The sequence below is a fragment of the Squalius cephalus genome, assembly GCF_949319135.1.
Source record: "Squalius cephalus genome assembly, chromosome: 16".
NCBI classification, from domain to species: domain Eukaryota; kingdom Metazoa; phylum Chordata; class Actinopteri; order Cypriniformes; family Leuciscidae; genus Squalius; species Squalius cephalus.
The window spans coordinates 11,182,714-11,207,289 of NC_137137.1; the positions used below are offsets into that span (position 1 = coordinate 11,182,714).

General features: G+C 36.8%; 2 protein-coding genes across 3 annotated transcripts; both read right to left on the reverse strand.

Annotated features, from left to right (window-relative positions):
* Positions 1-119: 119 nt before the first annotated feature.
* Positions 120-5,775, reverse strand: acer1 (alkaline ceramidase 1). The gene is made up of 7 exons (XM_079896114.1): positions 5,505-5,775; positions 4,274-4,395; positions 3,795-3,909; positions 3,204-3,342; positions 2,759-2,896; positions 2,475-2,612; positions 120-1,801 (listed from the first exon to the last, which is right to left on the reverse strand). Exons 2-7 carry the CDS (start codon positions 4,364-4,366, stop codon positions 1,624-1,626), a joined length of 801 nt encoding a protein of 266 aa, XP_079752240.1. The 5' UTR covers positions 4,367-4,395; positions 5,505-5,775; the 3' UTR covers positions 120-1,623.
* A 1,960-nt stretch (positions 5,776-7,735) lies between these two features.
* myo1f (myosin IF) lies at positions 7,736-24,333 on the reverse strand. 2 transcript variants are annotated; one of them, XM_079896082.1, is made up of 29 exons: positions 24,266-24,333; positions 24,045-24,144; positions 20,301-20,432; positions 19,232-19,321; positions 19,030-19,124; positions 18,146-18,233; positions 17,968-18,057; positions 17,738-17,869; positions 16,913-17,047; positions 16,641-16,773; positions 16,314-16,510; positions 16,153-16,233; positions 15,421-15,507; positions 15,230-15,316; positions 14,954-15,121; positions 14,354-14,439; positions 14,021-14,102; positions 13,829-13,935; positions 13,627-13,725; positions 13,224-13,368; positions 12,968-13,082; positions 12,422-12,591; positions 11,873-12,018; positions 10,123-10,269; positions 9,895-10,043; positions 9,744-9,812; positions 8,315-8,531; positions 8,058-8,230; positions 7,736-7,975 (listed from the first exon to the last, which is right to left on the reverse strand). In XM_079896082.1, exons 2-29 carry the CDS (start codon positions 24,045-24,047, stop codon positions 7,899-7,901), a joined length of 3,300 nt encoding a protein of 1,099 aa, XP_079752208.1. In that variant the 5' UTR covers positions 24,048-24,144; positions 24,266-24,333; the 3' UTR covers positions 7,736-7,898. The 2 variants fall into 2 exon arrangements, with proteins under 2 accessions (XP_079752208.1, XP_079752209.1); XM_079896083.1 differs by lacking the exon at positions 24,266-24,333 and having other exon boundaries at positions 24,045-24,204.
* Positions 24,334-24,576: the final 243 nt, after the last annotated feature.

Sequence of the window (24,576 nt, forward strand, 5' to 3'; positions counted from 1 at the left end):
TAGCCGAACCGATGGGATGTTTTTATTTTTGCAGTCTACAGCTCGATATAACGTGCTGATATTTTTTCCTGAATGATTTTTAATTTAGTATTTGAAAACAATGCATGGTACACACAGTTGTGTTGTGGTTGGTTGTGTTTAATTATGGGATTACAATAAATACAATGCTTAGTGAATGATTTCACTTGCCATTTGAAGGGATTCATTTAATATATGAGAGATTCGGTTGTCATACTTTTTACTATAGTAAATATTTTGCAGGTTTTCTCTTCTTCTGTATAAGCGCTAGGGTCTAAGGCAGGCTACAATACCGGGGAAAATACAGTTCATTAAACACACGTTTTCACACTGTAAGTTGTCACAATGGAATCTGGCTTTAAACAGCCTGTTATAGGCTTTTCAGATCAATTTAAACAGTAAACAAACATAAAATGTTATGATAGGCTTATTAAAATTTTAGTTTGGAGGACATAATTCACGAAAAAGTATTCCTTTAAAGTCTTAAAAAGAACCACTTGTCAAACTTAAAATCATAACTGTCCAGATCTTTGTATTTGAGCAGAAGGTACAGTAGCGATGCAGTTCATAAAGCAGCTCAACTGCTCTACACCTATAATGTACACTTGATGGCGCTGTGTGAGGAAGAGAACAGAGGCTGTGCTATTTGGGTGAAGTATCCATAACCTGGAGTTGACCCCATTTTCTTCGTTTTCTACGTGAGGCACGCAACAAGCAGCATCGTTGTAAGTTTTGTCTCTTGCAAGTTTTTGACTTTTATTTTAGTGTATCTCATGGTGCTTCTTTGAAATACTTTTAAATTACAACAACCCCTTAAATAAATGATCTCACATCATGTCCCAGCATTCATAATTTATATAAAAAATATCCATATATCATTAGTTTAATGTCACATCATTTTTTTTCCACAGTGACAAGGGTGCATCATCAATATACACAATATCATACACTAAGGTGGAGTTTAAGAGTTAGTATAATAAATTGGATTTAAAAATCCCACACCAAAATGCACATATTCCAGTTATTACATTAGTAAACATTTGTTTGCACCATTTGCTGTTAGAAAATCATTCAGATCTCACATAGAACAGGCGGCTTGACTTTTCCTCCTCTGATCAGACTAATAATATAACTTATTTACATTTTAATCATTCAAGTTTCACCCATGAATCAAGTAGTTGATTATGGCAAATTTTCTCAGTGACTACTTGTCTTAAAAATAGAAGCCTTTGTTTCATATTAAGTAAATCAAGTAAAATACAGATTGTTTTGTACGTACAAATCATTGTCATTCAATCTTGTCAAAACAGTGCAAATACTCATTTTCACATAACAACAGCACATTGTTTGTAAAGATGAGAATACAAAGTCACTTTCATTAGACATTTACACACAAATACTTCAGTTTCAAGTTCTGTGAGAAATGAGGAGAAAGTGCCTGAAACCTCAACCATTTCAACACAATATGATATGGAGTCTCAGGGTATTGATCTCAGCTCCTTCCAGTCCTTATTAATGTATTCACCAAGATTTGAAGGGTAAAGGCTGGCGCTACACCAAGCAGCTTTAAAAATGAGATTGCATCTGTTCATCTGGTTGTGCCTGCTAGCATCTTTTCCGGGTCTTTGTGTTTCCTTTGAGGACTATGTAAGGCAGTCCAATGGCCCACTTATCCTGTGGCCAGTACTTCAGGTCAGGGAGGGAATAAGGGATCTCTAGACTAGCATCCATGTAAGCGACCAAAGTGGTACCGTAAGCCGTGGTCACCACAATCAGAATGTGCCTGAACAGAGAGGAGGAGAAAAATAAACTAGATTAGCATGACAGTCTGAAATGTGACTTAACCCTTTAAAGCCTGTGCATATTATGTCTGCACAATTTGGCATGTTTCATGTTTGTTTGTTTTTTTAATTTAAATTATGTCTGCACAATTTGGCATGTCAAATCTTTAACAAATTTTTAATAATAATTGAGTAAAGGGTGAATATGTCAATTTTCCTAGGCCGGACATCACTTTTGGCCACTACTGTTCTTACTTGGGTGGCAAAACATCTAAATCAATGCAATACAATGATAATTGAAAGACTGAGTACACAAAGCCTGTTGTACAGTATTTGATACTCACATTTGACCATGATATCTTTTAAAACATGGTGTATGGATAATCATGTTGCTTCAGTCCGGTAACTATATAAAAGTTATTCTTACATCAGTAAAGATTTCACAGCAAAAAAGACTCGTGTACCACAACCTGAAAGTGGACATTTCTACAATTGTACTAAAAGGCCTTTTACTTGCTAAAAAAGTATAGACGACATAAAGAACAGTTTTATCAGCAAAGTTTTGATCGTGTTCATAATCCAGAGGCCTTAAAGATGTGTATTTATTATGATTCAGTAGGATTTTATAGGGTTAAAATGCGCTCAACACAAGGCAGAATAGCATGGCTCACTCACCAGATACCGTGCAGATAACAGAAGTTCAGTTTCTGCCAGAAGCTGCATCCGAAGCGATCGCTAATCCAGCAGGAAATGGCCAGAACCCACAGGCCAGAGAACGCCCAGGCCAGACGCAGCACTCGCTCATTTGTGCAACTGTTTGACAAAGAGATCAGTTGAAACCAAGCAAGATAGCAAAACAAAACATCTAGCATAAGTAGCATTTATTGTCTCAATGTGGACAAATAGTGAGTATTAGAACATCTGTAAAAAGCTTGAAGTGATAAATGCACATCCTTTACCTCCTTAACTCCATAAACACAGAGTAGAGGATATGGATGCCAAAGCAGTTGAGAGCGTAGGCATTGGCTGTAGGTTTGACAAAAGAGGACAGAGTGCTTATGACAGTGATGATCAGGACCATCCGAGAGAACGTTCTCCTGAGGAACAACAAAACAGAGAAAGAGAGACCACACTTTAGACTGCACACTTTAAATATTAATATAAGGCTGGTTGGACCCTTACTGAGAAAGCTGTGGAAACCATCTCTCCCACAGTGAGATCAGAATATGATGCTGCAGGTTCAAACAGGGTTGCTGTTACACAAACTGAAGACTGTAAATGGATCCTTTAATTGCTCCTATTTTTACAGAACTGCAGATCTTTTGTACCATGCCATTAGAAAGGTCTGTTTCTATGTAATGGCATGGTATGGACCATGGTACAGGGGAAAAATGTAATTGTTACCTGTCTTTAACAAAAGATGGGAAGTGTCTGCGTGGGAACCACAGGGAGTAGCCAATAGCCAAAACCCACAGGATGGATAGTTCGTCCAGCATCTGGCCCATATAACTCAGGGTCATGTGAAAATACATGGAGAAAATACCTGAAGATAGAGAGAGATAAACAGACCATAGAGTGAGAAAGACATCATGGAAGGAGAAATACGCTTTATTCTGGAATCAACTCCCACACTTCATTTTTCTTGTCAAATGTCCCTTTTCTCTTGGAAATCTGTCACGTAATGGAAGCAAAATGGGAATTGTGAATACAAGCAATTTTAACATGAATTTCTATTAGCCATTTCTGGTGTATTAATTTGCATGTAAACATTTTGTTGCATTTCCAGTTCATATAAATCACACTTTTTGGCTTATTTTTCCACAAACAAAATCAAAGTGACATTTCATTCATTCATTTATTTGAATGAAATAACGAATCAGAGTATATAGTGAATATGATGAATCCAATTTGATTTGGCTATTGAACAATGCTGCCCCCTAAAGGATTGTTAATGTCACAATTCCAGCCCCCTTTAGATTCGACTTTCACACTTACCTACAAAGACCATCATGATCCAGACCAGATGCACAGCCAGGTTTCTTTCCATGGCATACGGGTGCATCAGGTAGAGCATTATGGGTGAGATCACAAAGAAGATGAAACTGCTCATCTGGAGGAGGAACAAACGCTGAATCAGACATACTCAAACTCAAATCCTATCCCAATGTGCTCCCAAACTGGTTTTGTAGCAGTCACATTGACTTTTACACGTTTTGTATTAGTCTGATACTGAGGTAGAACCATAAATAAAACCTGAATGGGCTGAACAGCACTGGATTCTATCTCTGTTGTGCACATGAGAGGTGTAGCATTGTGTCTGAGTCACTGGATGCAGATGTATCATTATTATGGGTGTATTAATCAGTGTTAGCAATGCCTCGAATAGGATTCCTCTAGTGCTAACGTCTGAATTGAGAATGATTCACATTCACTAATGCGTGAAAGGATTTGCAGCTCGTCTGTTATGCTCATACCGTGTTGAAATACTCCACAACATTCTCTGAATGTTTGTAGTTGTCTTCACACCAGTCCACTTCAGAGCTCTCGTAGGAAAACACACCTGCCATTGTGTCAAAGGACGGGATTGACGGGATTTCTGAGAGAAAGAGAAACTGTTTGATTATTCGCTGTAATAACGATACGTCAAAAATGCTATGGCTTACTCTGTGTTGAAGAACAAAACACTTGCCATGGTGCTAAAGCTTGTTGTCTTTACACAGAGTGTTCCAGACAGTGACAGAATGGAGACACTGAACAAAAGCAAATCTCTGCCTTTTTGGTGTCTCTAGTAGATATGATACAAAAGTTTTATTAAAGGATAAGGAGCTGTTCACACAAACACGCTCCACAGCTATGTTTTTTTTTCCACTGTTTTCAATGTAAACATATGGGGCCTCGTGTAGCCTATAGATTTCTGTTAGATTCTGCGTTAGATTTATAAAACCAGAACCTGCACAAAATGTAATTTGAGCAAACTCCATTAATGAGAGTGAAATATTTCATCTAAATGTGTATATCAAAATTAAGCTTTTATTCATTCTGTGTATACTTCATTTGCTCACTCTAGTAAAAGAGTACGTATCCTACGCATATTGCGCACAAAAGAGGCTATTTACGCTAAGTATTTTTTTTTTAATTTTTTTTTTTATAAATCTCGATATGTGCGTGGGAAATTGCGTCGTTACGCAACGTTGATATACATCAGGCACCTGGTGACCTTTTCTGAGCTCACAAAGTTTTCATAAAGCCAATGTCATAAACTAAAGGGGTCAGTTTCCATAGAATTTATCTCTTTGTTGATTTGAATTTTACTGCAGTCAGACAATGTTTAACCGCATAAACTGTGATGACGATAACATTGTTTTAAACTAATAACTTTTTTTTTTTTTTTTTAAATAGATCATAATGCACACGTACAGATCCAGCACTAAATGTGTTTATAATATGATTTCAGCCTGTTGGTTTTGTGATATTGATACAACTACATCCTCTCATTACCCCGCAGAGCACACGGACCATCGAGCTGGGAAAAGTGAATCCTCTGGATAATAAATTAATTGGTAGGGGAGCGCAGCACAGACTTGAGAAAGCACACAAACACTACAATAACCGAAACGCTGATGATGAAAATGCATCTTATCTAAACTCTGTCAAATCAATACCAAACGACCGTACTCTTAAATAAAAAGAAACAAACTATCTTACCTCAGAAAAACGCATCCACAGCCGCGCGCTCTGTGTGTCAGGTTTAAGTAGGGGAAAAATGTCCCCGATCCTGTTACGCGGGTCTCGCGCTGTGACATCACCTCGAGGGTTCAAGTGAAACCGAGCAAACCGAGCAAACAGTGGCAACGGCAGTCTTTATTGTGCCATTGTATCGTGAACAGACCTGAAACGCGCCGTTTTACATGACAACGGCCGGTCTGGCACGCGCCCGGCTCCGGCACGAGCTGAGGTCAGTTGCACCTCACCTGTCAAATCTTTGACGCCCTTCAACTTCTCATAAACCGCAAAATATGTCAAATATTCACCAACATTAAAATTCGATTAAAGGAATGTCGTGGCCTCACACACAGCACCTCCTTTACAGAAGTTTACATATAGTTGCTCTCAGGTTACTTTTTTTGGGGAGACAATGATTTATTGCAAATTTATAGTAGGGCCTACAAGTATTTTATCTACATTAGTTTGTTTATTTAACTTATTTAGAGTAATGATCCTTTTTAGAATTGTACCATTTTTTTTCTCCAGTTCCTGTAAGTGGCAATTATTACACATAATACATTCTATGGGGTTGGATTAGGCTATACATAGTCTATTGATAATTGTGTGTTAATAAATATGACAAAATTTTTGTAAATATTAGTGTGCCAGCCAGAGACAGTGTACTATCTGTTGGGCCTAGTTTTCCCCATGGTTTCTACCTCATCCTATCTTCGGGAGTTTTTCCATGATGCCACTGTCCCCATTGGCTCGTTCACTGGGGGTTTGTGAGGCTATATTTTCTCAAAGCTGCATTAGATATGTATTGTGCAAAGAGCTATACAAATAAATTGAATGTAATTAAATTGAACATACACAATCACCAGGAAGAACTCTAAACGTGATTAAAAACAAGCAAAGATCATTTACTGTCATCGAATGTAAAAAAACAAAACAAAAAAAACACTGAAAGCTTATCAAGCTGTTCAATGAGATTCGCTATTAATCATTTTAAAGCAGTTACAATAACTGGCATGTATTTAGGTACTACGGTAAATTTATGTTGACCTGTACATTATATCAAATCTCAGATTACCCAAAAAAGTACAAAAATATTAAAAAACATTTAATCCATGGGCTACATACATATATTTGAAGGCGTACTAAGACAGCTGCAGTTACCCTGCATCAACATTAAGATCTCATGCAAATATCCAGGCTTAATACTGTATTTGTTTTTGTTTTTTACACTCAGCAACATGCTGGATTTTGCATACATAATTAGCAAAATGAGGACTGACTCTCATATTCTCTCTTGTTGTAGTGTCTCCATGCACCTGTCAGGGAGAGAACTTTCAGGCTGAACTCACCTGCTCAACCAGTCCTCCCCACCCACCAGCATAAAAAAAATGTTTTTTATGTCATCCACTTGCCTGTCAAAGACACCTCTTTGTGCCAACTTCTATTCTACTACAAATGCAATCCAAATATCATATCAAACACGTGTAATGCAGAAATTAGGTGAGGGGGAAAGAAAGACGGAAAAACATGTTTCTATGGTATAGTTCTTTAGGCTTGGTTCCAACTTTCAGGAACAACAATTTACTGGCCAAGAGGCAAATTGAAAAAAAAAAAAAATGTCATTGCCTTGAGAGATACTGCATAACGACACACTTCCTGATGCAAACTTGATTAGGTTCTCAGTTTGAAAAAAGAGTGAACCGGAAACATTGTAATTTACATATTCCATAACTATGAGAGATATATATATATATATATATATATATATATATATATATATATATATATATATATATATATATATATATATATATATATATGTAGTACAGCATTGAAATCTTTTTAAACAAAGCTCTCTTTAATAATGTTAGTACCACAGACATCAATTTATTTTTTTGAGATTGAAGATTTTACACAGAAGAGAAAATAAAATTACGAAAAAGGATCAAACATCATTCAATACATACAATACAAAATATATTCTTTTCTTTTTTTTTATATATACAGTTTTCAGAAAATTACACCAAAAATAAGGAAAAGGCTGTGATTGTTGTTCTTCCATTATAAAAAACTGTTTTTGAAAAACTGCACAACAGCGCAGTCAAGTGGTCATTTATGGGCAGTGCAGAGTCTTTGTAAACAGTGTATGTGCTCTCTTAGCCTGAAAACTGTACCAACAAAATGTTCTATTTTGTAACAAAAAAATTACTTACAAAAATCATCATAAAAAAATTGTTACAACAAACCCTAAAAGATCTCGTCACTGGCTTGAGTGCAAATTCCCAGAGCCTAGGGGATTTCATGACCTAGGAAGTTAAAGTTCAAAAGTCAGGTGCTGGTTTCATCAGTCTGGTCTACCTTGCTGGCATGCAGACGTCAGATCTTCTCCACATAGTTCCCAGGAAAGAGACCCTCCTTCCCATGAATCCGCCCTCTCCACCACCCTGATGGATCTACAGGAAAGCCAGAGGAATATTAGAAAAAATTCAAGTCAAAATCTAAACCACAACATTCTTTCTTATTTCCAGGCCTCACCATCATTGATTAGGTCTATGACATCATTGACGTCAAAGCTAATTTCATCCACATCCTGGCCAAAATACTGATAAAGTGCTCTGCATCGAGGGCCCTGCGGTCGGGGCTGAGGTTTGGGACGGCTAGAGGGGGCCGGTGGAGGCCGTTGACTGATGCTCCTTTTCCGCTGCATTCTGGTGAGATTTTACACTCTTTAGTATTTACAAAAATTGGATTCGAGATGTTTTTTGTATTTGCAAGTCTATCCTTTCTCTTACCCTGACATGCCCTGATCAGGCACATTGAGGAAGTCGAGGTTCGTGGACTGATTCTGGGCTGGCCTGGAGCCTCTTTGATTCTTCTGTGATCCCAGTTTAGGTAGAGCGTTGCTCGGTGGAGGGTTCTGCCTCATTGGCATGGAGTACGTCACTTCCCTCTGCTGCTGCGGCGGAGCACCAGCCCGGTTAAACTGTGCAGCCCCGTTCTGATGGCCCCCTGTTAGAAATACACATTATATAGAGGGTTACTGGTGTGTATCATATCGATTAGTGTGTCAGCTCAAGTTTTTTTCCGATCTGCATTTTTAGAATATTGTTAAAAATTGTAAAGCCGGAGACTACAAATGGGAATAATGTTTAATGCTAAGTTACTGTTGCCCAAGACTTATTCCTTAAGGCCAACCAGAGTAGAATGAGTTTTGAGTGTTGGTTCCTCATAAGGTTTATTTACTCTCAGGGAGTTTTTTTCTTGTAAAAAAGAAGTGTGCTTAATTTGTACTGAATGTGCACTTGTTGTACTTTAAATCCTAAACTGTACTGGCAGATAATATAATATAAAGGCCACTTAAGTACACTTTCTTAACAGACTTAAGTACACTTTTAAAAAGTTCACCTTGTAATAATGTCAACTTAAAAGTTACATTTTAAATCATGTTTTACTAATCTTTTGTTGTGTTTTAACCCTTGTGATGTGTTGAAATCCCTATAACACTTGAGATGTTCCCGGTCAAAAATGACCGGCCTGCAAAAAATAAAAATATGCTTATAAATCTGTCGTTATGCTACCTTATCACCAAATATTGGATTCAATCTTTCTGTCAGCTTGTTTTCTTTCAATTAGGGCAGGTTTTGTATTTATTTTTGAAACTGAGGCCCACGATCCATCAGTTTCAAAAATAAAAACAAAACCAAAAATTGGCGCCTCTGAGTCCAGACCTTAAATTCATCGAAAGTCTTTGGGATGTGCTGGAGTATACTTTACAGAGTGCTTGACTCTTGCATTGTCAAAACAAGATCTTGACCAAAAACGAATGCACCTCTTGATGGAAATAACATCACATATATTTCCATCAAAAGGGTTTTTCTTTTCAATGAATCTGAGGTATGGACTCAGAGGTGCCAATTCATGTGTGAAAATGATTCTTCATTCTCCCTCTTTCTCCATTTTTTCCCCACAAGTGTTTCCTTGCCACGGTTGCCTTGTTTTTGTTCATTAGAGATATGGGGCTCTGTAATGCTCCGTAAAGCACAGATCACTACATAATTTAAACTAAATTTAATTAAACCGTTTTTTTGGTCAAAATTTGGATTCATTTTGCATATAAAACAAGGCTTATAGCAACAGCAACTGGAGAATATAAATTTTTCCTCGTGATTCAACAGCAGTTACAGTGTTTCAACTTGATCCATAAGTTAGGAGTTTTTATACCTCTGTGCTGTGGCTGGCTTCTTCTTCCTCCACCACCACCACTCTGTGGCATTCCCTTCCTCGTTGGCTCTGGAGAAAAACAAAAACTGAAGGTCAGTGAAGAGTTTTTGTGCAACCGTTGACACTTCATCCACTAAACCATCTCACGTACTGGATGTCTTTGGCAGTCCATCTCCTACAGAGACAGTAAGGGTCTTTCCTGCAGGTTTGATCACAGTTGTCTCCGTCTGTCCCCTCTGGAATACCACCATACGGGTGCCGCCTCCTCCCCAGCCCTCCTTTTTCACATGGAACTCCAGCCTGCACAAAACACCAGCATTCATTCATGTTCTGCACTGGAATGAGATAAATGAGAAATGAGAGGGAGAGTAATCGGCACCTATCGCTGAAGTTCAGTGAGAGTTTGCTTCGGGTTTGCTCCTCATAGCGCTTGCACAGCAGACTGATGAACTCGGTCTTAAACATGGACTCCAGCAGACTGTCGTACTCAGTTTCATGAAGGATGAAGAAGTCATCTTGCCTTGTGCTGGAGGGAAATGAACAAAGACACATTGTTGATTTTTCCTGAAGAAAATATGAAGGTTCACATTCAATATAATTCCAATAATAAGCATTTGCCTACTGTTTTTAGGGCATTTTCTAGGGTGATCTTGGTCACTGATGCCTTAAATACACTACTGTCAAAAGTTTGGGGTCAGTAAAATGAACGCTTTCACTCAAGGATGCATTACATTGATCAAAAGAGACAGTAAAGACATTTATTATGTTGCAGATATTTGTGTTTCAAATAAACGCTGTTTCTTTGAACTTTCTATTCATCAAACAATCCTAAAAAATGTATGACGATTTCAACAGAAATATTAAGCAGCACAACTGTTTTCAACACTGATAATAATAATTATAATACGTGTTTCTTGCACCAAATCAGCATATCAGAATAATTTCTGAAGGATCATACGACACTGAAGACAGGAGAAATGGTTGCTGAATTTTCAGCTTTGCTATCACAAGAATCAATAATGAAAATTATTTCAACCTATAATCAAAATAGAAAACAGTTATTTAAAATTCTAATAAAATGTCATTTTTAATCAAATAAATGCAGCCTTGGTGAGCATAAGAGAATTCATAAGAGAGAAAAAATCCCTTTTAGCCCCATCAATAAACCTTCATCGACACCAAAACTTCCTTCCTTAGATATCATTCCATATTATCATTTTAAGTATAAAACATGTAAAGCATTTTTGGGTGTGATTGCGAAAAGAAACCGTGTCAAAGAAGACCTAACAACAAATTTATAAGTAAATTAAATACAAACGATGTTCTATCATAAGCCAGGCAAAACTCATGTGCACAGCAAAAATGGTGCTGGACGACTTATATATCTCGAAGAAGAAGAATTATGAGCAATTAAGGACAGAAAATGAAAGAGGACATGACTGATGAGATATCACAAAGCACAGAAAATGTTATTATTGACTCATTATCTTCATGCGTCTTTGATAAATTATCATTAATCATCATCATTATGAGAAGACAAACAACATCCGTGACCCTCTTGTTCAACCCCCCCTCTCCCCCTACTTTCATTATCTCTCAGACTTGACATATATGGCAGAAAAAAAAGAACTGAGCCGCCATAAATATGAACTCATTTCCTGTTTGCTAATTTCCTTTTTGCACTTTTGCAAATAGTTGGACCCCGCAGAGCTTCCGTATAAGCTCTTCTGGTCTGGAGGCTTGTTTGTGTCTCACAGTAATAAATCTGCATGTAAAGCACGACTGTGTATAAAGTATACATAGCATAAACGAGCAGCTTTACCGCATTTTCTCAGGCCCAAACAGCAGAATACAGAACTGAAATAACACGGGTTTTCAAAACATCTAGCTGATTGTAGATAAATGTGCAATGCCTTTGACATATGCAGTTGAAACTATTAAACAAGTGGAATATTTCCACATGAACAAATTGTCTTCACAGCTGATCCCTCTTAAATGAGCAATTGCTACAAAAAGCCTTGAAATGGCAATGTCACTATATTCTGACTTATATGGGATTCATGTGATTCCAGCACAATTACATGTACAGTTTATACCTTTAAAACGGGCAGTATGAGGAAGCAACTTACCTCAAAGAGATCGAACGGACACTAGAAATGTCCAGTTTTCTTTTCAGAACTTCCTTTATCTGGCCCTTCTCTGGTCCTTTCTTTATCTTTTCCCGACCGATTAGGTAGATGGATTTCGGTGACAGTATTAGATCTCTCTTTATAGACTAAAAAAATCAGCAAAAAAAATATTACAGCTTATTTTTGCCCTTTTTTAATCTATTTTAAATAATAAATAACAAATATTAAGCAGCATAACCGTTTTTAAGATTGATTATTAGAAATGTTTATTGAGCAGCAAATCAGCATATTAGAATGATTTTTGAAGAATCAAGTGACACTGAAGACTAAAATAATGATGCTGAAAATTCAGCTTTACCATCACAGGAATACATTGCATTTTTAAATATAATAAATAGAAAAAGGGTATTTTAAATATTATTGCTATTTTTAATACTTTTGATCAAATAAATACATCCTTAATGAGCATAAGAGACGACTTATAGAAACATAAAAAAATATATATATTTTTTTAAGAGTAAATATAATGTTTACTAATTAGTTTCTCACCTTGAACCTACGGTCAAACTTGTTGACCGAGTCTGCAAAGTCAACCCGCTCCCTCTTGGCCATGAACTGCCGGAGTTCAGGCTTCTCTTCCATGCCCAGGTAATCGCCAACAAAGTTCCTGTTTATACTATTCCTACGTCGTTCTTTAAAGTTATACAGTATATCAGAGGCTAAAAAATTAGAAAGACAGAGAGAGAGAAAAATAAGTGTGCAACCTCACATACAATTTGCTATTACAGGGTATATACCATATGTTATGTAAACATAAAAAAACAGAAATGCAGTTAATAAATACATTTATTTGATTTCAATACTGAAAAGAATCACTTAAAATATTTAGGTATGATTAAAAATGTATTATTGTACCCAATCTTTGTGTGTGCTGTGTATTTTTATCCTTATTAAACAACCTTGCCGTTAGCTTAGCAACATGCTAACAGCAAACTCTTTTGAAATCAATGGGAATCATTTACAAGGTTCTATGACCTTGTAAGGACCTCTTAGGATGCTGCTTGTGTGGGCTAGGTTTTATAGACTTATATTCACCTTCCTCCCTCATCTGTTCATATTTCCTCCGGGCAATGTATTTCCTCCATGCCTTCTGGATGGTTCTGGCAAATGTGTCAAACTTCCTCTCTCGCATCTCCTCCAGCAAAAATAGCTACAATTAGAAGAAATGGGAGTTGAAATGAGAAATGTTTAAGGGTAAGTCAGGATTTGTGAAATTATTTATGGTTTTTTTTAGGCCTTGATTGTATGGTTGGAGTTGGAGTCGACTTTTTAGGTGATTTCTGAGCCTCACCGACTCTGGATTCTTGATGAAGACTTTGGTGCGGCCCATTTGGTACTGATCCGTGTCCATGTTTACACAACGCAAGAGGTGCAAAACGCCCTGCTGTTCCGCACCACGCCAATGTGGCCACGTCTCCGCCGTTAGGATGGCATACCTAGCAAAACACAAGTGTGAATCAGTTACCTGAGATACTAGCCCTGAGATCAACACACTTCGTCTACCCTATGATTAACACCCCAGCGATATTTCCACTGAGATTAATACCTGAGGCTAATTTATTTGAGCTCCCTCACTTGAGGTTAATTCACTTAACTGGAAAACCCCAGAGCTAAGTCAAGTATTGGACTGCAGTACTACTAAAATGTCCATATAAAAACACATTTGCAATGATATTTTACGACCAAACACTTACCTCTGTAAAAACTTCTGGAAGACTCTACGATAGGCAAAGCCTGCACGCCGTACCCTAATATTTTCCCTTAAGCCAAGATATTCCACCTGATGTTTCGCTCTGGGAACATAAAAAGGAAATTTATGAATAGCACATGAGTTCGTTCGCACCATCTTTGCATAATATCTGGAGTCTGAGCATGATGTTATATTGAACGACTCACCTGCTCTCCTCCCAGTCCTTGGGCCTCTTGGTCTCGTTGGGTTTGATGCAGCGGATATAGTGTGGTGTGCACTTCATCAGTGTGCTAACCAACTCATTGGCTTGCCTCTGTGGGCCAGACAGTCAGTGAGTGACTAAAGAAAATATGACAGGTATGCTGATCCTCAGAGTTTATTAAGGACATCGGTCTTACTTTGATCTTCGAGCTAGCAGTGGTTGGTCTACCTTTCTTTTCCGTGTTGAGGTTTTCTGGGAAGAGGCTTTGGATGAATTCGCTGCAATGCCAGAGAAATAAATATTTTTGGATGTATGTAACATGTTGATTAAGGTTACGGGAAAAGTGAATATGTCAACTGGCTGGTGTTTTCCAAGAGGAGAAAAACAGTTCTTTCAGCGAAAATTGATTATGCTCATCTTTCTTTGACTTTCCATTACATTACATTCTCTAACCTTTACCAGACCCAAACGCAGCCTAACAATATGGACAGTGCTTCCAAGGAGAGAGAAATAGAGAAAAAGCACTTACTATTGGCTGCTCTGCATCAGTTCAATGAGATCAGGGAAAAGCACGTCTCTGTTTCTCTCGCAGAAACCGTTGATATCGTACGACACCTGATTTAAAGAAGTACTTAGTAAGAAGAAATTTAGTAGTGCTACAGCACTGTAATATTTTTGATGTATTTGAAAGTCTCTTGTGCTCACCAAAGCTGCATTTATTTGATCAAAAATACAATCAAAAAAATTAATATTGTGAAATGTTATTACAATTTAAAATGACTGTTTTCTATTTTAATATATTTTAAAATGTAATTTATTCCAGTGATGGCAAAGCTTAATTTTAGCCACCAGTAATTACTTCAGTGTCACATGATCCTTCGGAAATCATTTTAATATGCTGCACAAGAAACATTTCTTATTATTATCAATGTTGAAAACAGATGTGCTGCTTAATATTTTTGAGGAAACCATGTTTTTTTTTTAATTTTCAGGATTCTTTGATGAATATTTATTTGAAATAGAAATCTTTTGTGACATTATAAATGCATTTACTGTCACTTTTGATCATTTAATGCATCATTGCTGAACAAAAGTATTAATTTCTTGGAACAAAAGTCATAACACACACCTTGCCAGCGTAATGGTGAATGACAAAACCCGAGTTCCAGTTGTTGAAGTGTTCGTGCGTCCCCACAGCAGCCTGTAGCTTCTGAAGCAGAGTTATATCAACACCCTCTTTGGTGGCGTGCATGGTGGCACACACATCATCCAGCACACTCATGATGCCAGGAGGATTCTGGGATTGAGGGGGAATGGAGTTACAGCTTACAAAGCAAATAAAACAATTATATCATTATGAATTACTATCAATATTAAATATAGCACAGCCCCTTTGCAGGCTTACCAGTTTATTTTCTATTAAGTCACACACAACTTTGTTGTTAAAGTATTCTATGGGTGTCCATTTGATGCCCTCCTGTACATACTCTTCCTGTGGGAGGTAAAAACAGTCAGTCAGATCGAGAATTTACACACATCAGGACAGATACTAGTGAAAAGTGTAATGAATGATTTGTTTTTGGTGTTTTTTTGTACCTGTTCTGCTTTCAGTGTCAATTCAATAAAGATCTGCTGCAACTTTTCATTCACGAAGTTGATACAGAACTGTTCAAAACCATTCCTCTAAAATAAAAAGATAATTATTATTATTAATAATAGAATGTATTATTATTTTATATATACATATAAAAAAACACACACACAAAATACACTACTGTTCAAAAGTTTGGGGACCAATGGCCTGTTCACACCAGAACGATAACTATAAAGATAACTATTAGCGTCCACACCAGCGAACGATATCGTTCTGTTTATTATAAGCGTGTTGCAGTTTTGTCATCTGCCGCTTTAAATGCTTGAGTTCGTTACAACAGGATGGACGTTCATCAGCTGGATAAAATCGTTCTGAAAGTGATTCCAACTACATCGTTTTTCTGTGCCTTTTCGTTATAGCTGTGGTATGAACTCTGCTATTTTATATTTTATTATTATTATTATTTTATAACTTTATCATTATCTTTATAGTTATTGTCCTTGGTGTGAACGGGCCTTAAGACTTTTAAAAAAATGTTTTTGAAAGAAGTCTCTTATGCTTAAGTTTGAAATTATTTGATCAAAAAATAACCCCTTACTGAACCCAAGCCTCTGAATGGAAGAGTAGATTTACAGTTAAAATGACAAATATGCCTTATTGACTGATTAATTATTTGAAGGTAAAAATTCACTCAAAATATGCAATCACAATCAATGAAAGGGAAGAATACTTACTTGGAAAATCTCAAATCCATAAATATCCAGAACGCCAACACTGAGCTCTTCAGTGGGTTTCTGTATGGCTTTATTTATTGCCTGTTCAGACAGAGAAAGACAAAAAAATTACCCTTTTTCCCAACTAATGGTTACTGTGTGTTCATATGTCATTCACTAACCTCAACTAGGTAGTCAAACAGACGGGCATAGAGGGCTTTGGAGAGAGCGTCACGCGTGTGGCATGCTTGTTCCCTGTTCAGTGTCACGTCGATGGATTCCGATTTACCACCCCATTTGGAGTCCATTTTCCTACTGGTGATTTTCTCTTGTAGACGGTTCTGGTCGATGCCCAGCAGGTAGGCAGGGAAAGCCAATACTGGGTAAAAAGCAGGGTAAAAGATGTCAATGCAAAGTCTGACAAAATGTTTTTGAAGATAGAAATTAAGACTGTGGTGATCTCAAAACAGCAAACAGGGAATCATTTACTTCATCTGCATATCACTTACAGTCCGTGCTTTCCACCTGCCCGTAGTTTCCCACCTCAATGAAACTGATGGCGCCCAGATGTAAGATGCCAGCTACAATCTGCAGTACCTGCCTCTGAACCATGCCTGGTATGCCTATCACCTGCATGGCTTCCTGTAGACCAAGTCATCAAAACTCAAGGTCAACAAAAGTCTAGGTGGCTGGAACTGTCAAACTTTGCTACTCTTAATGTATTTGGTTCATGGAGGTGACACATTTAATCTGGCATGATAATACTGATGAAATTATGTACCATGGTTTCCTGGAAGTCCTTGCTGTCATTAGTTCCATCCACCTTGTATGTTCCAGACTGGTTCAGGTAGTAGTAGTAATCTGGGGTCATAATTCCCAATTCTTCCTTTTGCTGAGGCGTGCATCCATCTATTAGCTAAAAACAGAGTGGTGGTTTATTCAATATCTATTCATATGACCCATCAGTATTACGTGAAAATTGTGTGTGTTCAATATGAATGTTGTTGTTTTTTATTCTATGAATTCTGCAGCTATTTTTATTAAATATTTCATATATTTAAATAATAAATATATTGAATAATATTACACATTTTATTTATTTTTGATTGTGACAGTGGGATTTTATTTTCTTTGTTGTTCTGTAGTTATTTTATTTTAATTTTCTTTTCTGTTATTTTTAAACCCTGTTCAACAAAAAAAGGGAAAAAAGAAATTGACAAAAAAAAAGCTCATTTTTTGAGACCGTGGTAACTTATTTTGAAAAAAAATTTTTTAATACTTAAAAAACAACAACATTATTTCAGAAATGTAATAATTAAGACACTATGTATTTCTATTATTTTTCCAGATGTCGCTAATTATAAATATTTATATATTAAATAATTATATAAATATTACATATTTAACCATTTTTGATGTATTTATTCCCCTTTTCTTATCTGTAGTTTTTCTAAACACTGTTAAACTCAAAACAAAACAAAAAAATTGGCTCACTTTGAAAAAAACATTATTTCAAAAATGTAATATTTAAGACACAGTCCAAACCAAGATATGTTCCTATAATTAGAAAAAGGGAATAGAATGACACAAATTTTCTCTTTCCTACCTGGTAGAAGATGTGAAAGCTCCTTTCATTTTCATTCTGGCTCACGACTCTTGATTTTTCCAGCAGGAAGTTGGAGATCTTCCCTCCGTCTGGCTCTCCTCCTCGACTAAACTGGATCTCAAAGTATTTGCCCTGTCAATCGAGCTAGCGTTACTCACAGTAATGGAACACAGGTTTGCGTGTTGTAAATTCATAAGACTGAGCTGGATATATGTGAGTGTGAAACGCACAAAACGGCTTGAATTGTTGTTGCGGACTGTCTTCGCATTGCCAAACGCTTCCAGCAGAGGGTTTGACTGCAGGATAATATCCTTCACATGCTGAACAACAAAAAATGACACAGGACAGGTTTTAGAACTAAGACTTGCTTTTTACAGGGTAAAAAGATATTCTAAACACAGTTGTTACCTGTACTTTAGCTCCTCCACCTGATACTTTTGATATGTAGCCCATAATGTACTTAGCAGCAACTGTTTTTCCTGCCCCGCTTTCTCCGCTGATGGAGGTGAACATAACACACGTGTCTTATTCAACACCTTTACATCAGTGCTGTTTGAATTCATATTCTCACATGCCATATTCTTACACACACACACACACACCCAAAGATGCTTTTTAATAGTAGGGCGTCACTGTCACAGTAAGTTGTGGTTAACGGCTTTTAAACCTTTTTAATTCTTTAAATACTGTTTAACAGAATTGACAGCACTGGTAAACCGAATAAAATGGCATGTCTACATTTGGCTATCCTCATCCTCATTGGCCGAGACTAAAAAATGGAAGTAGGCAAGGCCTCGGGGCACATCTTGCGAAATGAAGATGTTCCTATTTGAAATAATAAAAATGGCATAGTTGAAGGAGTTCAATTTAGAAATGTCCTTATTTTAGTTATTAGATATTTGTTTGGTTATGTCTAAAGCTCGCTTGATTTGTTCTAGTTCATTAGACGTGATAGTTTGGTGCTTTGGAAGATATCTTGCAAGGAAGGGAGCCATTAAGAAACAACATTTGCGAGGTCTTCTTTCCTGTCAGCGTAAATCAGGAAGGAAACTATACTAAGAAAGGTGACCACTGCTGCAAAGCCTTTTTTTGTGGGTGTGACAAAACGAGGAAGGAACTGTCAACAGTGAGAACAGGACTATAAAAAAGTATAAAAAGTGTTATCAGCGAATGACACTGATACTGAAATGTGGATCTCTGCAGAAATTCTTGTGAAAATGGACTTGGATTTGAATGTGGCACATCAAATCTGTGTTGAAACAGACAACACATATCATGTAAGAACCACAAACCTGATAATAACACATTGATTTTCACTATCAATCATCATGTTCCTGTACATGTTGTCTGTCAGAGCGTAAACGTGTGGTGGGTTCTCATACTGGGCCTAAAGAAAGAGAGAGATGGCTGTGAATCTGACAATCATGTTAAATGCATGATGAACGTGAGAATTATTGATATAATGACAGTAAGTGTTCATTGTATTTGACCTACAGCTCCCTGGTAGAGCTCAATCTCACGGTCAGTGAAGTACGGCATCTGTTTGAAAGGATTCACCGATATCAAGACAGGCCCTATATAGGTCTTCAAATCACAGTTAAGGACATACGAACAATCCAGTTCAATTCAATCCAATTCTGTTTGCTTCAGTTCAATTCAGTAGAATGCATAGATTATAAACTGTATATAAAATTTGGGTGTGGTATTAGTCTCTTCTGCTCACCAAGGCTGCAAATGAAGAGTTCAGATGCAAAAGCCTCTAAGTGCCATCTGAAATTTTCTCCTAGAATGATTATTTTTATAAAGCTTGTATATTTAATTTAAGTAATTTCACTTAAATGACAATTAATAGGTAATTTGCATCGCCATTTAAGTGAAATTACTGAACTTAAATATACAAGCTTGATAAAAATGATCATTCTAGAAGAAAATTTCAGATTCAGGCTTTTGCATCTGAACTCTTCAAATATTAAATCAAAAATAGTTAAAACAGTAATATTGTGAAAAATTATTACAATTTAAACATCTCTTTTCTATTTTAATTTATTTTAAAATCTTATTTATTCCTGTGATGGCAAAGCTGAATTTTTCAGCATCATTACTCCAGTCTTCAGTGTCACATGATACTTCAGAAATCATTTGGTGATATATATATATATATATATATATATATATATATATATATATACATATATATATAAATTAATGTTAAGTGTATTATAGTAGTTATAATCAGTTATTAAGTTCCATAACTGACATTCTAACTGCTTAGCCGCATAGATGTCAGACAATCAGTCAGCATTTTCTGCGAATGTAATCTGGACCAAAATAAAGTTTTCATGTAACACAACAAAGAGTGGCTACTAAGCGTCCTGTAAAATCAGGAAGTGAGTGTGTGCTAACTGTTGAGACACACGTAAACAAAAGAGGAAGACAAAACTTCTAATCAACCTTCTGTGAGTGACCATACAGTCTTTACATCACATGCAGTGCTAACTGATCAGTTGAGAGGAGTGTAACAATCCAGACTAGAGTGATTTGATCCCTTGGAGGTCAAGGATACAAAGATGTAGTCGTCCATGTATCTCTTTTTGAGATTTTCCACGATGGCATCTTCGGTGATTTTGGAGAGAAGCACCATGTCATCAACACCACTCTGCTTGACATTCTGGCTCTGCCAGTGATACTTACTGGCCTGAAGGAGAGATGATACAAGGAGAGAGAAAATAGAGTCACAACTTCCATTTATCAGCCAACTTGAATGGCTAATGACTTAACCAAAGAAATTTACGACAAAGATGTGAGTTTACGTCCTTGTCGAAATAGACAGCTGTTGTAGTCCTTTTATAGCAACTGATGTGTTTTTTTTTAAAGCAAACAACTGTTTAACTACAAACATTATACTTTTCTAAATCCTAAACTACTATTTCTAAATACCCATTCAAAATTCTTGAGGGACTCCTTTATGACTACAAACTGAACAGGTCTACAGGAAGGAGTTTATACGTCAGAAGAGCTTATGTGGTTGAGATCAACTTGTTAGAGTGTAAATCTAACATAAAATGATATCCACAGCCCGTTTTACTTTCATGAAACACATTTACTTCTTTTTCAAATCCATCATTGATATTATTAACGTTTTTTTTTATTACCATCAAATTGGTTGCATTAGTGACTTTAAATTACTGTGTAAACCCAACAGGAAAGACCAAACAGCTGTTACCCTTTTACTTCTTACTAAGGAACAAGATTCTTAACTAGCATAGTGCACTGATATTCAAGTGAGGAAAAGACCCTGCTATGGGAAAACTGAAGGTCATGGCCGACTTGCAGCATCCAGTTCCTCTTTCAGTTTTCCTTGTTGCTGAAGTATTTACCACCATATCTAACCGCTGGTGATTGCAGATAGAGAAGGAGAGAAACTAAAAGTTGAACCGAGAAGATGTGCATCTGTACACATGAATGTACTTGTTTTAACAGGAGACACGATCTTCACAAATACAAAGCCAAAAACATGTTGTTTCTAAAAATGACAGACGCAAAAAAAGAATGTTTTAAACTTCGGATTTTAAATTATATAAAAGAAATACAATTGATAAAAATAAAATAAAATTCTCAATATACTGGTTTTTACACAGATTGACCAACCCAATAAAACAATAATATAAAATAATAATAATAGGGCTCTGCTGAGCTACAGGTATAGCTATAGTAGTCAATAAAAAATGTTTCAACGCATGTTTGGTTTAACAAACCCACAGTTGGTTTAAATTTTTAAATTACATTTTAAAACCCAACGGTTGGGCTTGACTATATTTGACCCGGACATTTTTTAGAGAGTAGGTTCTGTCATTAACGCGCATTGGAATTGGTCTAGTCTGATTCTGATTAACCCGATATTTTTAAATTATGGGTGATTGAAATTAGGTGGTTTTTTGTGGTTATAAGGACAGGAAACCACAGATAGTTTCCAAGCAACAAGCAACAGATGTAAGGAAGTTATAGATCAGCTGTGTCACATTTGGATGCATTACATACCACTAAAGGTTATGGCTTACTTAGCATAATCAACTAACATAACATCTCTCAACATAATTTGAAAAAGAATACAACTGTATGCTTATATTTATATATAATATAACAAGCATGAGATGCACAAAGTTAGCATTGAAGAGGTTGAAGCTCTCATTACAGTGTTCACATTCATTTTTGCATTTAAATTTGAGGTAAACCAGATTTTTCTATATAAGCTTCTTAAAGCATTTTTGTTTTTGATGTGTTGCACCATAAGGAAGCTGTGAAACATTTTCTGGGTTTGTGGTCTGAATTCCTGGTCTTTGTTTCGACCACAGCTCAAACGTCACACATGGAGCGAATGAAAACCATAGTGAGTTATTCGGATAATAAACATACTGAAATAGCTGATATGCTATGAAGGGGAAAGGAAATTATAATTCACCACCTGATGAATCAACCACACTGGTTTGCTGATGTCTGTGCTGAGGTACAGAACTAATATAATGATAGAGCAGATGGAAACTGCATCCAAATATGCTTACTTCCCTAATTTAAAGTAAGTGAAAAATGAACAGTATTCACAGTACTCCTAAAAATAGTAGGTGAAAAGTACCCAGATGACCAACTTCTTAAAGTACACATCCAATGGAAACTTTATCATCCCATAAGGCCACAGGGAGAGGATTTGTGAAAGGCAGTGAAGCAAACACAACTGATGCTGGTAGGTCACATGATAATTACAATGACGAATGTAGGACATTCTGATTACATTCATATTATATAGAACACAAAAGAGGATATATTGAAAAATGTCTCAGAGGTTGTTTTGGAGCCCAATGAATTTCATTTTATGGTCAAAAACTGTTAACAATATCACCAATGTTACTCTTCTCTATTAGAACTAGATGGTAATAGCCAAAATAAGCGGAAAATGCTTGACCAGTGGAAAATACCTTCATCTACTGATCTTCATATTCCAAAATTTTCTAATACAAATCACTTTGAGTCATTTAGAAATGTAAGATGTTGAAATAGCTGATATGCTCTATTGGTATAAGGGAAGAGGAACTACATCACATTCATAATTGAGAGACAGTTCACAAATCTGTACACATTTTTTTTGTGGAGAAATGTTTCAGTTTGGTTTGTTTTTGTCCATACAATGAAAGTCAATGGGATTTGGGGTTGCTTTCATTTTATGCTCAAAAACAGTTGACATTTTTTTTAATAATACCTTCTCTTTTGTGTTCCATGACAATCATGAGATGATATTCATTTTTACAATGTGGATCAACTTTGCATCCATCATCTGACCAGTGGTGGAAGTTGTAGGCCAATTCTGGTGGATCTATTAAGTACAGTTTATGAAAGACACAAATTCAGAAAGCTGTAGAAGCGGTGAGGAAGTTCCGAGACAGGAACCGCAAGTCCCCTCTGACATACTTCCCCTCACTTCCCCTCATCCACCCACCTCTGGGTGCTGTTGCGAAAAAATCCTCTGTAAACCTCTCGCCACATAGTCAAACGCTCACTTCCTTCAGAAGCACCAGCCCTGTCCCAATCTGCTTTCAGCTACCTAACTGCTTTAACCCTGACATCATGAAAGCCCTCAGTATCACCTTACCAAAGGAAACGTGAAAATCTCACCAGTTTGAAAGCATCAGGCACACACACACACACACACACACACACACACACACAGAGCCATTTTTGGGAGCGACTGGAGGTTAGGTGCTCATTTCCTGCCGGTATTGAGAATCAAACCCGCAACCTTCAGGTTACCAGTCTGACTCTCTGACCATTAGGCCACGACTGCCCCCAAGTGCACTCTGGTAATAAATATACAGAATAAAAGCTACAAATACTTATGGTAAATTAAACCTTGACTGATAACTGAGGTTAATCGGCTTCCATTTAAGGAGTGGTTTGAGTTCACATTTGTGTGATGCTGTTCTTAGAACTTCCTTTTCAGTTAGTTTCACTCATCCTAAACGAGTCGTCTCAAGCTTTTGACTTTACAGAGGAAACTTTTCAAATTAGCACCAACAGTTGTGTTATGAGTACAATGAGGAACGTATATTTCTATATACTCTTATTTACAGGCATATCCCAGAATAGCTCAAAAAAGACAAGGGGTTGTTTAATCAACAAGGGGTCTTTTTAGGCGCAACAAATAGGTTTATATTTTACAGTCAGATGTGCTGTGAGTGCAAATAAGCCAGAAGTAAAAGTCAAAAGAGAACTTATTAAACATCTAATTGCAATGATAAACCTCAAGTGAGTTAATTACCATTATGCCGGTGCTGTTCGTTTCTCCTCCTTTGTGGTTCTTCCTTTGATGAGTGTGACAATCCAAAGGTTTCTCAGCAACCTGCCATGACCAGCAGACTCTACAGCACAAGAGCAGAAAGTTTAGAGAAGGGAAGCAGACTCTGACAAGCACTGAGCACAGATCACTTCCTCAAACTCCCACAAGCCTTAGGTGAGACAAAAAATTGCATGCTTTCTCACCACAGGCTGTACACACGCATATACGCCTACAAACAGAGAGGACCCATAATTGGTCAAACTCATGTCCCTCATGATCATGCGAAACCAATAATGCGTCGCAGGTTCCAGGTCAGCCGTTATTCTGAGGTGTGTGACAGGATGCAGCTCCTCCTGTTGAATGGATGACAAACTACAAAAGATACAGAAACAACAAAGTCATCCTGCAAAACACCAAAACTGAACACACCCTCACTCACGTTTAATCTTTATACAGTTCTAAAGACAAAACAGATCTGGTTTGAGAGTTCAAGAGGCCTCCACAGCCTCAAGTC

Bases quoted from the DNA above. Each gene is read 5' to 3' on its own strand.
- acer1 (XM_079896114.1), bottom strand. From the start codon at position 4,366: ATGGCAGGTGTGTTTTCCTACGAGAGCTCTGAAGTGGACTGGTGTGAA. The intron at 2,897-3,203 runs GTAACAATTACA...GTTGTTCCTCAG, and splicing joins CCATCTTTTGTTAAAGACAG to GAGAACGTTCTCTCGGATGG. The intron at 2,613-2,758 runs GTAAAGGATGTG...TTTGTCAAACAG, and splicing joins GTGTTTATGGAGTTAAGGAG to TTGCACAAATGAGCGAGTGC.
- myo1f (XM_079896082.1), bottom strand. The intron at 19,322-20,300 runs GTATCCTTGACC...TGTGATTTGAAG, and splicing joins ACATGGACGACTACATCTTT to ACCTATATAGGGCCTGTCTT. The intron at 12,019-12,421 runs GTGAGAAACTAA...TGATTTTTTTAG, and splicing joins AGTTTGACCGTAGGTTCAAG to TCTATAAAGAGAGATCTAAT.